The 15,946-nt window shown below is 33.9% G+C and overlaps 2 protein-coding genes across 2 annotated transcripts in view; both read left to right on the top strand.

Moving 5' to 3' along the window:
- LOC136979770 (nose resistant to fluoxetine protein 6-like) overlaps nt 1–15,946 on the top strand; it is a 37,677-nt gene that overhangs the window by 11,258 nt on the left and 10,473 nt on the right. The window contains exons 3-4 of the mRNA XM_067275802.1: nt 15,118–15,368; nt 15,511–15,634. Of these exons, the coding sequence (XP_067131903.1) occupies nt 15,118–15,368; nt 15,511–15,634 (375 nt within the window). The remainder of the gene's footprint in view (nt 1–15,117; nt 15,369–15,510; nt 15,635–15,946) is intronic.
- The window catches only part of LOC136979769 (nose resistant to fluoxetine protein 6-like), a 49,532-nt gene continuing 49,201 nt past the window's right edge, over nt 15,616–15,946 (top strand). The window contains exon 1 of the mRNA XM_067275801.1: nt 15,616–15,634. The gene's annotated coding sequence lies outside the window, so the exon portion shown is untranslated. The remainder of the gene's footprint in view (nt 15,635–15,946) is intronic.

The following is a 15,946-nucleotide window of genomic DNA, read 5'->3' as shown; positions in this document are numbered from 1 at the left end:
TAATGGCTAAACATTCCTTCTGTGTTGTCGGATAATTACACTCACTTTTATTAAGCGTTCGGCTGATGTAGCATACGGGATGCTCTCTTCCGTCATCATCCTTTTGAAACAGAGTAGCTCCTAATCCTATATCGCATGCATCTGTGTGTATATAACACATTCTTTCTGGGTCAAAATGACTTAAAACTGGTGAGTTACATAGACTTTCCTTTAATCGTACAAAACTTTCTTGTTCGATATCTCTCCAAATGAACTTTTGATTGATTCTAAGTAAACGGAATAATGGTGTGGCGATAGTCGAGAAATCCTTTATGAATCTTCTAAAATATCCACACATTCCTAAGAAGGATCGAAGTTCTTTCACCGTAGTAGGTACTTTCATTTCAGTAATTGCCTTTACTTTCTCTGGGTCGGTTTTACAACCTACATCTTCAACGATGTATCCAAGAAACTTAATATGATTAGCGGCAAATATGCATTTTTCAGGTTTAGCTTTCAATTGAGCATTTCTAAATCTTTCGAACAATTCCTTTAGTAATTTCAAATGTGCTGGGAGGTCTTTGGAAAATGCTATAGTATCGTCGATATATGTAAGTGCTTCCTTCCACTTTAGATCGCCTAAAACTTGGTCAACTATCCTCTGACATGTTGCTGGGGCACCTTTTAAACCGAATGGCATCTTCAAAAACTCATATATGCCATCTGGGATTATAAATGCGGACTTACATATATCATTTTCAGCCATGGGTATCTGCCAAAATCCAGAGAGCTAAATCTATTACCGAATAGAGTTTGTTTCCTCCCAAGATTTCTAAGGCATCATCTATACGAGGTAGAGGATAAGTATCGGAGACGGTGAGGCTATTCAGACGACGATAATCCACACATAATCGATGTTTCCCATCTTTCTTTGGCACTAGCACTATAGGTGAGGCCCAGGGACTCTTTGACGGCCTAATTATACCAGCTTGAAGCATTTGCTCTACTAAATCTCTGACAATTTCTCGTTGACATGGAGACATTCTATAAGCGTTTTGCTTAATTGGCTTAACATCCGGCTTCGTTACTATTTCATGAGATCCTAGGGTGCATACTCCAAGATCGAAACTGCTTTTGGCAAATACGTCTAGGTTCTCTCTCAATACATCTTCTATTTGTTTTACAGAATCTTCAGATAAATCATTCCCGATATTAAAAGTAAATGACTCTATGTTTAGTCTTCGATAAGAATGAACAAATAAGCTAACATTTCTTTCCTTCGAATGGTTAGCGTTTGGCTTTATAGTATTTGAATCTGTTGCATTACTGTCTGATCGTGATGATAAAGACAAATTTACAAAGGCATATTCTTCACATGGTTTCCCTTTGGCAACAGTAGATTCCGCTGGGAGTAAAACAGGAGTTGGAGTGCTATTTAATACTAGAATTATACATTCATTATTTCTCACCTCACAAATACCTGACAAAACATTGATACCATTCTCGCCCATTTCGTGCTTTATTTCTACTGTACCCTGCTTAATTGGACAGCGGACTTTTAAGGTACGCATAGTAAAAGCATTTACAAGTGTTTCTTCGGTGGTACGGAATTTTGCGTTGGTGTGATGTAAGAGGGGCGTTTGAATTTGACTAATACAATTCTCTCCCATTGGCACTATAAATAAGTTGTCTTTGAAGCTGATGGTTGCTTTCATTTGTTCACAAAAATCACTACCTAGTAATAAATCATGTGGGAAATTTTCCAATACTACAAACACAAATTCAATACTGTTTCCCATTATTTGTAGTCTACACATACAAGTACCTTCACACTCTATCTTTCTATTATCTGCTACGATGAGTTTAATAGGTTCAGGACATATTTTTAGTCTTAATTCTATACATAGTTTTCGGCTTATCAATGATTTCTCTGAGGCCGTATCAATGATGGCACTAAACGGAGAGCCTTCGATTTCCAAATAAATAGTGCGTAATTTTGATTTCGAAATTGCGAGACACTCTAAAAGGTAAGGAGGGATTCTAGCAGCTTGGAAACAGGGCTCTCCCTCAGGAGCCCGACCGATTAGTTTTTTTGTTCCTCGTTTTGATTTTCGAGTTTATCCATGAGTTGGCGCATTTTTTCGAACGCATAAAATTTTGGATATTTACATATTTTCTTATAATGACCCCTATTCCAACAGTTGTGACAAATAATATCGTTAGAACTTTCTTCTGAGACTGTCTGATTTCGAGAAATAGCCTGTTCTGATTGTATGCCATTGTTTCTATTGTTAGTTCTCCTAAAGGTTTTAGAACGCTTATTGTATACGGATTTTCTTTCACGGTCCATTAATTCACGATTTTGACGACTCGATTGTTCTTTGTAAGAATAGCTGTAAGGCTTAGGTGACCTTGAAATCCCATTAGGTCTATTTGAACATTCGCCTACACTGAAACTTTTGTAGTATTTTTCGCGCTCTCTCTTTGTTATCGAGTCTAATTCCGTAATGGCATTAATATAATTATCTAAGGCTGTGGTTTCGAACTTTTTTGTACCTGAGCCCCCCTTTAAAAAAAAAAAAATTCTTGCGCTCCCTTAATTTTTCTAACAATCTAATTTCATAAATACTCAAAGCGCGCTCGGCTCCAAACGCGAAAGCGAGATGTTCTCGTTCCAGCAAGAGTATGGATGGATGTTTTAGCATTTGTACCCGAAAAATTCGCGGCGAGGATTGTGGATTACGTATACCTATTTTGCTGATTTATTTTTTGACATCTATTCGACTTTTTTGGTTTGTATTCGAAAATGATATTTTGGAAACAGCTGCATGCCCCCTTGCAACAGTCTCGGGCCCCCTAGGGGGCGCGCCCCACAGGTTGGAAACCACTGATCTAAGGTATGGAATGTTTTATTTTCAATAGACATTCTTTCTTCCTTTTGCAGACCATTGTTTAATAGTTCGATTTTTTCTATTTCCAAATATTAATGATTTAAAGAATTAATTTTAATTTATCTAAAACATAAGAAAAGGCTGATTCTAATTTCCCTTGAACTCTATCATACATTTTAATTGTCTTCTTTACAGTAGAATCTGTTTCATACCATTTCTTTATTTGTGCCTTCAACCTAGTCCAAGTCAATTCATATTCTTTTGCCTCTTCTAGCCTAATTGTTTTTACCAAATCTATATCTGATTGTAGCTTTAATGTGGAAATAAATGTTGTATCGTCTAATTCGAAACATTCTTTTATTTCTTGCAGCTTTTTTAGCCAAATATGTATATTTTGTGGATCAAAAGCGGGCCAAGATATTAACTTTTGTGGAATGGTAAGACCTTTCGGAAGTGTAGGACTGATTGAAGGATTTGAGTCAGCACATTTTGCATTTACAAACGTATTCTCAAGTTTATTAAATCTAGTTTCGAATTCCTCTCTAATTTGATTTATTAAGTTAATCATCATGTTAATAGGTGAAACAGACGAAACGTCCGACTTCCCATCATCCTCTAGAACAGTAGGAGAAGGTTCTCGTTCCATTCCCGAGTTTTCGATGTTCCTGGATCTATTTTTTTCTTTTTTCTCAAGATTTTTAATTTTCTCTTGTAATTCACGAATAACTGATTTTAGTTGCATAATTTCGTTATCTTTAGAAATAATTCTATCCTCTAAAATATCAATTTTGTCTTTCATGGCCAACTTTTTCGGCATTTTGATTAGGTACGAGAATTCCTATTACAATTTAATATTAAGTTACCCAAAATGTAACTTATTTTATGATTATATACAAAAATCCCTGGTCGCAAAACCCAGTTATCGCCAGACCTTATGTATGAGACAAAGGAACAATGAACTTACCGTTTTCTCTTCTTATTCAGTTGAACCTTGCTATCGTTTTTTTTTTTTTTTTGGTTTTCTTTCTTTTTCTTCAGATGTGATGAACCTCTGTTTTTCACTAGTAGCTCCAATTTTTTACGGCTAACGGGAATCTTAGCCAAGTACAAGTTCAGGGTTGTCGATACGCGAGAGTCCGTACCCCAAGGTTCGAATCTATTCTTGGGTATATGTTCGTTCTTGCTCCACACTCATCAACGTCCTAACAACAAGGGACCAAGTAACAAACTGTCTGAACCTACCGGTTTTCCTCGTAACGCGCAGGATTACTATCACAACGACTTCTGTTGTCGCGGCTAGGGGTCTTCTGCCTTAGGGGTGTTTAGTCATAATCCCACGAACAATAGCTTCGCGCCACTAGTCACTCGAACAGGCGCATGTAACAAGTGTCCGTTACAACGGACGGATTGGTCATACATATTTTTTAAAATTCATTCATACAATACGTGAATGTCGAATATGTTTCTTTAGCAATAAATGCTACAGTTGCAAATTTCGATTTCTCGGTTATACAAGAGTAATAACAAAATCCTAAAAGTTCATAATTTTTAACAATAAACCCAAAAGAAACATTTATTTGTATAACTGGGCACCGAGAATTATTATAATTTATAACCATTTCTAAAGAGGCTATAAATAGTGATTCCACTTCTTTCGGCATCTTTTTTCATAGCGTACACATCACCATTTTCTTTAATTTCTGCTAAAAATTCCATTAAATTATTTTGGTCTGTTTCTGTACTTGTAGGAAAAAGTTTTTTTTTCGCAAATTTTGAATGTCCTTTCGTATAAACTTTTTCCACTTTTCTTATTCAAAACTCTTGCAATCATTCTATCTTTGGCAGTAGATAATAACAAATCCGTTGCTGTATCATAGTCATTTTCATTCATTTTTTTGCCTTGCCGTAATATCCATATTCTTCTTTTCCGATTGTATGATTATGATTAAGTAACATTTTTGTTAGCGTCCATTTTTTATTTTCACCTCTATAAAAATTTATTCGTGCTGGACAACTCTTGTAATAGTAATGTTGATTTGGACGTTTTCCCTGACATTTAAAAATTTACTTAATACCATGACAACATTTGTTTCCCTTCTATGATCGCTGGCTTCTGTGAGAAGCCCTGTGGTGGTTATTTTCGTGGCATTTTTCTTGAAATTTTTCAAAAAATTTCAAAAAGTGCTGGCTTCTAACAAGCTTCCACGCGACTATGCGCAGTAGTAAAAATTCGAGAAAAAAACGAGTTCGCGATAATCGCTTTCGTCGATCGCGACCATCGCGAGCATCTTTTTCGCTATCAATTCTTTTCTCTCAACAATTTTATTATCTTTTTTCAATAAAAAGATTCATATTAGCCTGATTTGGAACCGAGATATACAGATTTATTACTAAACTCAGCGATGTCTTATTATATACAGTCAAACCTGTTTTTATGCGCTCTTTTTATGTGCGATTTTTATTTGTGCGATTTTTTTAATGCGAATTTTTAATTTAAGCGTTTTTTTTGTGCGATTTTTTATTTGTGCGGTATAGTTGGCGACTTGTTTCGTGCGATTCATCATGTCTTACGTTGACTTATTATAGCTAAATAAACTTATTATAGCATAAATGCACTTATTATAGTAATATTATTGCATGAATATGCGAAAAATGAAATAATTTACTTTTTAAGTCAACAAAACACCACCTGGACAAAAATATGTAAAACAGACGATAGACCAGACGATGCAGTCAAGTGCCGACATCTGTTGTCAATAAATTCTATTTCGTACGGTTTTGAGTTATTTTCTATGTGAGACTTTTTTTATGCGGTCCCTGTTGACCGCATAAAAAAATATTTTTTTAATTGTGTTGCGAAAACTATTTTTTACAGCCATTCGTGAAGTTTCGTGCGATTTTTTTTAATGCGTCTTTTTTAATGCGGTCCCTATCCCTGGCATAAAAACAGGTTTGACTGTATACTCTGCGAGAAATCGCGTTTGGCCGCGCGAGAAATAACAGCGACAAAAATTTTCAAAATTAATATCTTTAATACAAATTGCGCTAATTGTACAATTTATTTTCTTGCGTAAGAATTTCATATAGGTATTGTTGCAAATGCATTTTTTGGAGAAATTTCGAGAATATTTTTAGTTATAAATAGATGAATTTACGCATTTCACATCATGTCGTAGATTGCCGAATTTTCGATGGTCCACGCATTATTCTTTTGATTGCTTCATTTCATGCACAGAAAACATTTATATCTATAATATCAACAAAAAATTTTGATGAATTGAATAATATTTTGAGCGATGTCAAGTTTTATATTAGGTGATCGAGTTAAGCCTAACAACTATATCATATTCAAAATTAAAAATAAAATTCATGTGTAGAAATATAAAGAGAATAACTGTGAAATCTTAAATACAACATTGATATGAGTAAAACAAAATAAAAACTTTGTCAATTGGTCGATTTTCAAGTCAGAAAGAAGCATTTGAAAATAGGGTCATAAAATAATCAACGTTTATTGACTTTCGCCGTAAGGGGAATAGCGAGGTATATTGACAAATTTTTTCGCAGTAGTACGAAATTTTTACTGATTTCACTCGAAAGTGTCATATTTCTTCACCCATTTACAAACAAACCCGATGGCGATCGGTGAAACATGAGAGAAATTACGGCAAGTTAAAATTTTATATGTTTATTTTTTGCGTTTCACGTATCAAATTACATTAAGTTCGACACAAATAAAGCATTTGTGTCAATAAAAAAATATTTTACACTGTTTAAAAGTAAAAAAAAATTAAAAAAACAAAGATGTAATAATAATGTTTGAAGCGAAGCCAAAAATTTTACAATTTAAAGTAAAACAATGGATTCTGTTAGACGCCGCGCAATAAAGGGGGGTGGCATAATCATGCGACTATAGAACTGGTATAAAACTTGTTTTTCAGATCGAATTCTAATGGCAAATGGATGATAATGTTCTCTGCAAAATGCATTAACAAACGTTGATAATTGTTCATAGTCATTGAATTTTCGGCCTACATTTAAATTATGTTTATTAATGTTATTTTCATTATGATCGGACATTTGTTTTGTCATCTGAAATTAAAGTTAGAATATTTATAATATAATTATAAATAAAAATTAACTCATGAATACCTTTTCAATAATTTCAGGATCCATAGTTTCAATTGACACAAACAAACAACTATGGCATAATAAACGATTCACTTAACATAACTTAAATATCCAGATAACTTAAACCGTCAATCGAGTATACATACCGTATGTATAAATAGCCACTTTGTATAATAAATGACTTATATAGGTTTATTTTTTTTATTTTAAAGATCTGTTTATCTCATAAGATGCCATTTAACATTTTTATCATGGATCTCCCTTTCGTAATTATGTTCCTAATTTCAATTTCCAATTTGACCATCATTAGTAATATTTGTTTCTAAATATTTAAATTCGTCGCATCCTTTAATCTCTTCAGATTTTCCATTTTCCTCCAAAACTAAATCATGTATGTCTTCAGTTCCAATTACCATATAATTAGTTTTTCCCATATTAATATTTAGTCCCTAGTTATTGTATTCTTTTTTCAGTTTTCTTGTCAAATATGTTAAATCATCATTATCGTCAGCTATAACTAATTGGTCATCTGCAAATAATAATTTATATACAGTATTATCTCCAACCATTAGACCCATATTACTACATTTTTTCTTCCATATATCCACAGCCTTTCGAATGTAAATTTAAATAATGTTGGAGAAATACAACAACCTTGGCGTAAACCTTTGGTAACTAGAAATCCTTCAGATAATCTTGTTGCTATTTTAATTTTAACAATCGAGTATGATATAATTTTTAAATATTATTTATTACTTTCCTATTTATTGTTGTATTATCCAATACTTGCCATAATTTTTTAATTGGTATACTATCGTATGCCTTTTCTAAATCAGTAAATAATAAATGTGTAGTTTGATTTCTAACAACGTTTTTCTCAGTAATTTTTGTCCAACACAGAAAATATGATCAAGTGTTGATCTTTCACTCTTAAAACATGCTTGTTTCTCATGTTCCATATCTTTGTATTCCTCTTCTAAGTAATATTTTAATAATTTTTCGTATATCACGCTGAATGTACATCGGTAATTCTTAAATTCAGGTTTTTTGCCTGGTTTGTATATTGGTGACAAATACCTAACTTTTTAGTCTTGTGGGATATTTTCATTTATACATCGTTCCACTGAGCTTTTTCAAATTCTAAGTCACCTATCACCTCCACTCTGAATTAGCTCTGCTGGGTATTTTACCAATGTCACTAGTTTTATTATTTTTTAAAGATTCGATTATACAGTGGAACCTCGGTATACGTCTGCTTTAGAATACGACCTGTTTGGACGAAAGAAATTTTGCTCGCTATACGACTTTTGTTCGGTATACGACTTAATTCAATTATACGCGCCATGTATGAACAAGTAGCGCTATCGGTGTACTAGACCAGACTAGACGTTCGCGGTCCCACGGTTGATAACTGTTCAATTTCTTCTGATTTTAATTTGTAAGTAAAATTTTATTATTTTTATTAATCACGAATTGCAAAAAGGCAAATGAAAAGCAACAGAAAACTAAAAAAAATGACTAGAATCACAATGGAACTGAATAAAAAGATTGTTGAGAAATACGAAGGTGGCATGGGTGTTCGAGATTTAACTGTTGCATACCGTATTCCGAGAACGACGATATCGACAATCGTGAAAAATAAAGACATTATTAAATCTGCTAACGTTGCGAAAGGTGTTTAATGAATTTCTAAACAGGTTATTAGTATTAAGGAGAATTTGACATGATTTGATTTTGATTTAATGATTTATATAATATAATACAATATACTGTAATAACTTTAAAAATCTATGATAAAATTTATTTTTTTATTAATGTGCTCAGTGTTTAAATTATCAATATTTTACAACCTCATTAATATATCATATCAAAAGGGTTTTTTACATGAGAACGGATTAATCATTTTTACATTACTTCCTATGGGAAAGATTGGTTTGGTATACGTCTTATTCGGTATAAGTCCAAACATCAGGAACGGATTAAGATCGTATACCGAGGTTCCACTGTACTTTAAAAAATTTCATATTATCCGAATATAGCCATTCTTCATATTATGTTGTGTGTCCTCATTCTCTGTATTATAGCTATATATATATAAAACTACTTGTCCTGATTGACTGACTGACTGACTGATTGATTCGTCATCGCCCAGAGCAAACCGCTGAACATAAAGAGGTGAAATTTGACACAGAGTTAGGGTCCGCCATGGGGATGCGCACTGAGAAGCGATTTTTCGAAATTTTCCCGCGGCGTGGAAAGGGAGAGCATTAAGTTTTAACCAGAAGAACGGCTTCAACTGTACTATTTCAGATGCGATTTTTTGTTTCCGATGGTAAAAATTTAAAAACTAAAAATTAAATTAATATATAAACATCTAAGAAAACTATCTGTTAAATCGTAAATACAACATTTCTATGAGTAAAACGAGATAAAAACTTTGTCAATTGGTCGATTTACAACTCAAAAAGTAGCATTTGAAAATAGAGTCAAAAACAATTAACGTTTATGACTTTAGGGGGTATCGCGAGGTCTGTGGACAAATTTTCTTGCAATAGTACGGAATTTCTACTGACTTGACTTGCAAGAGTTACATTTCTTCCCTATTAACGAACAAACCCGATGGCAATCGGCGAAACACGAGATAAATTACAGCGAGTTGAAATTTGATATGTTTATTTTTTACGTTTTACGTATTAAATTGCATTAAATTCGACACAAATAAAGCATTTGTGTCGATATAAAAATATTTTACACAGTTTAAAAGTAGAGAGAATAAAGAAAGCAAAGATGAAATAATAATTTTTGAAGCGAAGCCAAAAATTATACAATTTCAAGATAAAAAATGGCGTCTGTTGAAGACCACGTGACTGAAATTAAGTCGAAAAATCACATGACTGCGGAAGGGTTAATGTCCAAACGTACAATATATAGGTATTACGATTTTTTAACCAAATAAATGTTCGAACCGTTTAAATTCGAATTTATTACATATTTTTCGATTATAGTGTGGCCGTAGGCCATGATATTGTATGTTTGTATATTTTATTTAAATTTATCTTAGCCTTCCTTCCTGTTTCTCTGTTCTGAATTAATTTTAGAACTTTTTTTAATCTAACCCTTATCTTGAGTAGGATTATCTTTTCCACGAAAATAAGTAGAACAAAAGACAATGTGGGGCTCTGGGGCCAAACGAAAAGAGACAGAGTCACTTTTGGTGAGAACCTCGAAGTAGTAAGGAGGGGGAAAAGTTAGTAGTCTGTAAGTTGATACGACCCACGTTTGATTGTCGCTCGTGTGAGTATTTTATATAATTTAGATTTAGATTAGATTGTTATAAATTAAATAATTACTATGGTGTCTGATATACTAAATATAAATGAAGTTATGACGCCCCACACTATCTTTCCAATTATAAGCGATGGAGGTTGCCTTTTTAGAGCAATATCCTTTGTTTTGTATGACACCCAAGTGATGGCCAAAACAGTACGTTCAAAAATAGTGGAATATGTGATGAGTCACTGGGATGGATTTTCGATTATCTCACATGATAGTGATGAAAATAATTATAGCAGTTCTGTCGAATACTTTGACCGTATGTCGCGATTTCATACTTACTGAGGTTTATGCGAGTTAGTAGCAGCGGGACAAATATTTCTGTTAACTTTCGAAGTTTACGACAATGGCGAGCTGTATGAGAAATTTGGCGTAGAAGGAAATCCCGTAAAGCGACTGCGTTTTAATTTTATGCAAGACCTGTCTCATAGACATTTTGATGTTTATTTGTTAGTAACAACTAATGATTGAAAACCTTAGTGAAGTACCGAGAGAGGGTTATTTCTATCAAATTGGAAAATCCGAGAGGGCGAAGCCGCGGGTAACAGCTAGTAAACTCATAAATTCATTACTGTTTTCTGTTAAAAGGTTATTAAAATAGTCTTTCTATTTATTTAGTGATATGTACTGAATAGTATTGGTTATCTTATTATTATTTCCGAATTTTTCAAAATTCTGCATGCTTGGGTGTCTTTCACGTATAAAAGTTTGTAAGGTATTGCAAACTTTGTCCCAATTGTTATTTTTTTCTTGCCATAGTTTTTTCCTAATAACACTCTGACGTTTTTATACTCTATTTTATCATCTATATTTTTTGTATTTATCGATTTTAAATATAAATTTCTGTAATTTTTCACCAATTCTGCTATTTCTTCATTCCAATAATACATTTTTATTTGATATTTTCCACATTTAACTTCTCCTAATGCTTCTTTAGCCGATTGATGTATACTCTGCACTATATGATTGTATTGTTCTTGTACTATATCGAAGTAAGTTTCTTTTAATTTATCATCTAGCCGTTTCTGGTACAATAGTTGATTACTTTCATTTTGTAAAGAGAGTAGATTATATCTTGGAATTTGTAATTCTGTCCTTTTTTACTTATTATTGATACTAGTGTCAACTTTAAAGTATGGAAAATTTATTTTACTGTTAATCACATAATGAAAACTTCCGCAATCAATCCCACTAAAAATCTTGGACTATCGGTCCAAGATGTCAGAGTTTTTGCAGTATTCTGTTTCACAATGATATAGTCCAATATTGATTTTGAATTTTGTCTTAATGTCGAGTGTGTTTATGTATATCTTTATGCTAGAAATAACCATTTGTTGTTTTTAACGAGTTCTGCATGCATAGTTCAATTAATCATTCGCCATAATCAGTTATTCTATCTTCTTCATAGGTCTAGCTATTTGGTTTTTACGCTTTTTACCAATTCGGCCGTTTAAATCCGCTGCCATTATAACTTTTCTATTGTTGCCAATATTATTTATTATTGTGAGATAAGCAGTGGGTCAGAGGGAAAACTTCGCTGACCACTTACGCTGCACGGGTTGGTAAAACCCGACCTCGTTGTCGTTGGATGGCTAGGAGAGCAAAAAGTGAGTGCGGAGGTGCGTCAGTACGTCGACAGGCATCCTTACTTTGACAGGAGAGAGGTTTGACAAATAACAATAAAGGTTTATTAACTTACACAAGCGAACATACACTAAAGATACACATAAAATAAAGATATACAGATAACTACTGCTAAAATGCGGATAAAATATTCCTATCGCTAATCGCGATCTAACCAATAAATTAGTCACGTGCCTAACTTCGAGTGGGAGAGAGTTTACAAAGGTTACATCGATATACCTTAATATGTGGTCCGATGACAGTATGCGACGACCTCCTGGACTATGAAAGCTGAAATCAGTCTTATGTCCGGGACTGGAGACACTGGATTCAGGCCTTCCTGGATGATCGCCTTCTTTCCAGAGTTGATCGGGTTTTTATACGATCGTTGTTGGCACTGGGCCAGCCTGTTATTCAATGTTCGATGACTTGGACTTTTGTTTTCTCTTTCTGATCGGATCGGATGTGTAATCAACATCCGATCGATTTCCTATCGAACTTGCGGGTCATGAACCCCATTAAACTCTCGAATTTACGTCCTCAAAACCTGCGGGCTCACATTATAGTACTAGCAGATAAGCCCGGCGTTGCTCGGGCAAAAGTAACGATAGCGAAGATTAAGATTATTGCGTTATAGTCACAGAAGAAAAAAAATAATTTCATCAACAAACTAAATATTTCTAAAGAAAAGTGGAATTTGAAAATCGAATATTCTAATATTGTTCGATTTTCACGACGTGTTCTGATTATATCGTTCGATTTTCATCGAATGTTCTAAAGAAGAAAGGTCGAGAAAAGGTCGAACTAATCTGTTTAAATTTGAAAATCGAATATGTTCTAACACATTACTCTTTTTCTTTTTTTCCCTCCAGCGCCCGTAAATCTTGCACGTCGGTTTCTCTTGTTCTCCATTGTTACTTAACACTTCCATTGTTGATGGAAGCGTTAAGACTTAATCCTGTCCCTCTCCCCCGTGAAAAGGAATTTCGAAAAATCCCTTCTTAGTGTGCGTTCTCGTTACGTACCCTAACTGCGTACCAAATTTCAACTTTCAACTCTTAACTGTTTGGGCTCTGCGCTGATTATTATTATTGGTATTATCAACTCGTCTCGATTATATATATAGATTTAATTTCTCAAAGAATTCATCTTTACCTAATTTATTTTCACTATCACTTAAAGCATATGTGAGCCGGGAGAGTGTCGGAGGAAGTCTGACTGTTCCTTCCGGAAACAGATCGTTGACCTACTCACTTGTCAAGGGTGGCTGTCACGTTTTGTTACGCGTTACGCGAATAGAGGGGAGGTGAGATGAGGTCGACGACAAGGTGTGGTCGACAGTCAAGTAAAGACTTCATTTAACAACAAAACAATATTTATTAAAATCAACGAAAAATTTGATTACAATTCTAAGTTCGCTAAGCTACAATTCCAACTCTCGATTACGCGTAGAGGCAGCTCGAGAGAGAGAGTTTACAAATAGGATTTCATAGACGACGGAATATCCAAAATTATAGGCACTAGGTCAAATTTTCGCGACTTTGATGAACAATTAATTCGCAGCTCGTCCACGAGCACGTACGACTGGCAGACCGAATGAGACTCCCCTCAGAGTGGAAAAAGACGCGGTTTTTATAGATTCGCCGTGGGAACTAAGTTAGGAGATCGTTGTCAGGACGAAAGAAAATGAGGAATTCAGTTTAGTTTAAATTTTATGATGTTACAGCGGGAGATCGGTTGCCTCAATAGGCAGAATTATAAAATTTCCCACGAATTCTGTTTTTCGTTTTTAAAATCGTAGGAACATTTAATTCGGAAGAACTAGATAAAAACCCGAATTTCACACATATTTCCCAAATTGTAATATTTCTACGAAATAGAATTAAATTAATTTAATCATATTTTCATTTATTGCTTTCCGAGATGTATCACTTTTCTTGTATTTCGTCAATATCAGAACAGAAACTCCTCTTTTTTATCTAGTATTTTCAATACGCCACTAAAAATGTAAATATTTATTCTCTATTACCACTACCTGTCATTCCTTTTTGGTTTCAGTAAATACAATAATATCCTATTGTATTCTATTTAATTCCGAGACAATTAGTCTTTTTTTATTATTAATACTTTGCACATTCTACGTTTCAATAATGATTGTCCTTATCCGTAATTTTTCACGTCGTCCCGAATATGCAGCCGGCTTACTTCTGTTCGGATTTTTAGCTTTTAAGTTTTTTTTTCTCGAGAAGGGGAGAGCTGGCTCCATGTCTAAACCTCCAACTCAAAAGTTGGGATCTTTAATCAAAGTTTTACTCTTCTAGGAGAATTGCTGTCACTACCTGCGAGTCATTCCTAAAGTGTTAGTCTGACAAAACGTTTAAAGCAGTGATTCTCAAACTTTTTCGATCCACCGCCCCCTTTGTCCGTAAAGTTATACCCAACGCCCCCTAACTCATTTTCTCTTGTGTGAGAAAGGATTGGAAATATTCTTAAAAAAACTTTTCTATGAATCTCACACTTTGTGCCCTTACCGTACATTGTTCTCAACATCTGGAAACCATTTAACGCAATGTTTCCTCTTATCTGTTTAACAGAGGAAAGGAAACGGCTGTCAGTGACCCCAACTTTTGCCTTTGGTCACCGTTCAGTACCCTGCCTCCAGCGTTCCAACTAGATTTACTCAACGCCCACAAGGGGGCGTTATCGCCCACTTTGAGAAACGCTGGTTTAAAGTATTTTCAAATCATTGAAACAAACGGACGAAAGTTTCGAATAGTAAGTCCGTTTGTTCAAACAGTGAAGGTTTCTTTGGAAAAATATTTTTACCACATTTATAAGACTTGATTTACTTGTGCAACTACACTGTACTTTGTCCTAAATCTTTGGTAATCATCGTTTTTGCTTTTTCCAATCAAGTGTAAATGTACAAATTATGGTTTCAGAAAGTTTAAAAATTCATTCATTTTCGGTTTATTATTAGCATCTACATTCGCGGTTTCGCTTGCGCGCTATTTTTGTGGTACTAAAATTAACTACATGTACGAGGGTTCTCTGTACTGTGAAACTGCACGAGAAAGTATTATTATTTTCTCTTTCGATTTGTTTTTCAAACACGTAATACATAAAGATAACGTTAATTTTATGTATTTGCTATTTGCAGTGATTGATTCTTTTGGAAAACTGCCGGCAGGAATGTTAGGAATGACACAGTGGATAGCAGGGGATTATGACCAGTGTTTGAGCATAGATATTCCTCAAAATAGAAAAGAAACTACCGACAAAGGAAGTGAACAGATTCGAGGCAAATACTGTGCCCTGACAATTGGAATACAAAAATCACTAAAGCGTATTACGAAGTCAATTCATAAGTTTGAAAATAATACATTGATTAAAATAGCGAAAGAGATTATTGTAAGTATTAAAGTTTGAACAAAAATTTTGCGATGGACTGATACAGTTTGGTGTAATTTTTTAGGTTAATTTAGTAATACAACAAAGTTGTATATAAAATAATTCCTGAAAAATCTTCATACTGAATTAATTAATTTTTTAGAAACCGATGAAGTTCGATGACATATTCAAAACAGATGTAATCAAAACGAAGACGGGAATACGTTTAGATGTGTGCATTCCGAGTACATGCAGTAACGAAGACTTAAAAAACGTTGGGAATTGGAGTAAGTCCTTTGATAGTTTGTAATCATACGAAATACTCTCGTAAATTCAAACACGCGTTAATCAATTCTCTGTTGGAACCGAAACAATTCTGATTAATATATTTAGCCAAATAAAAAACAAAATCACGCTAAAAAATCATAATTACTTTGTATATACAAATAATAATTTTACAATGTGTTTCAATATGTGGTTAATGTGAGCCTATGTATACAAGATGGCGACGCTTTTGGTAACTTCGACGGCCAGTATTTTTCGAAAAGAAATGTAGATTGCGCTGATAGTAATGATGCCTTCGTATGCAAATATCCATC

Source organism: Centruroides vittatus, unplaced genomic scaffold (assembly GCF_030686945.1).
Source record: "Centruroides vittatus isolate TY-2023 unplaced genomic scaffold, ASM3068694v2 contig_634, whole genome shotgun sequence".
NCBI classification, from domain to species: Eukaryota; Metazoa; Arthropoda; class Arachnida; order Scorpiones; family Buthidae; genus Centruroides; species Centruroides vittatus.
Note: the sequence above shows the minus strand (reverse complement) of the source record. Positions and strands in the feature narration are given on the sequence as shown.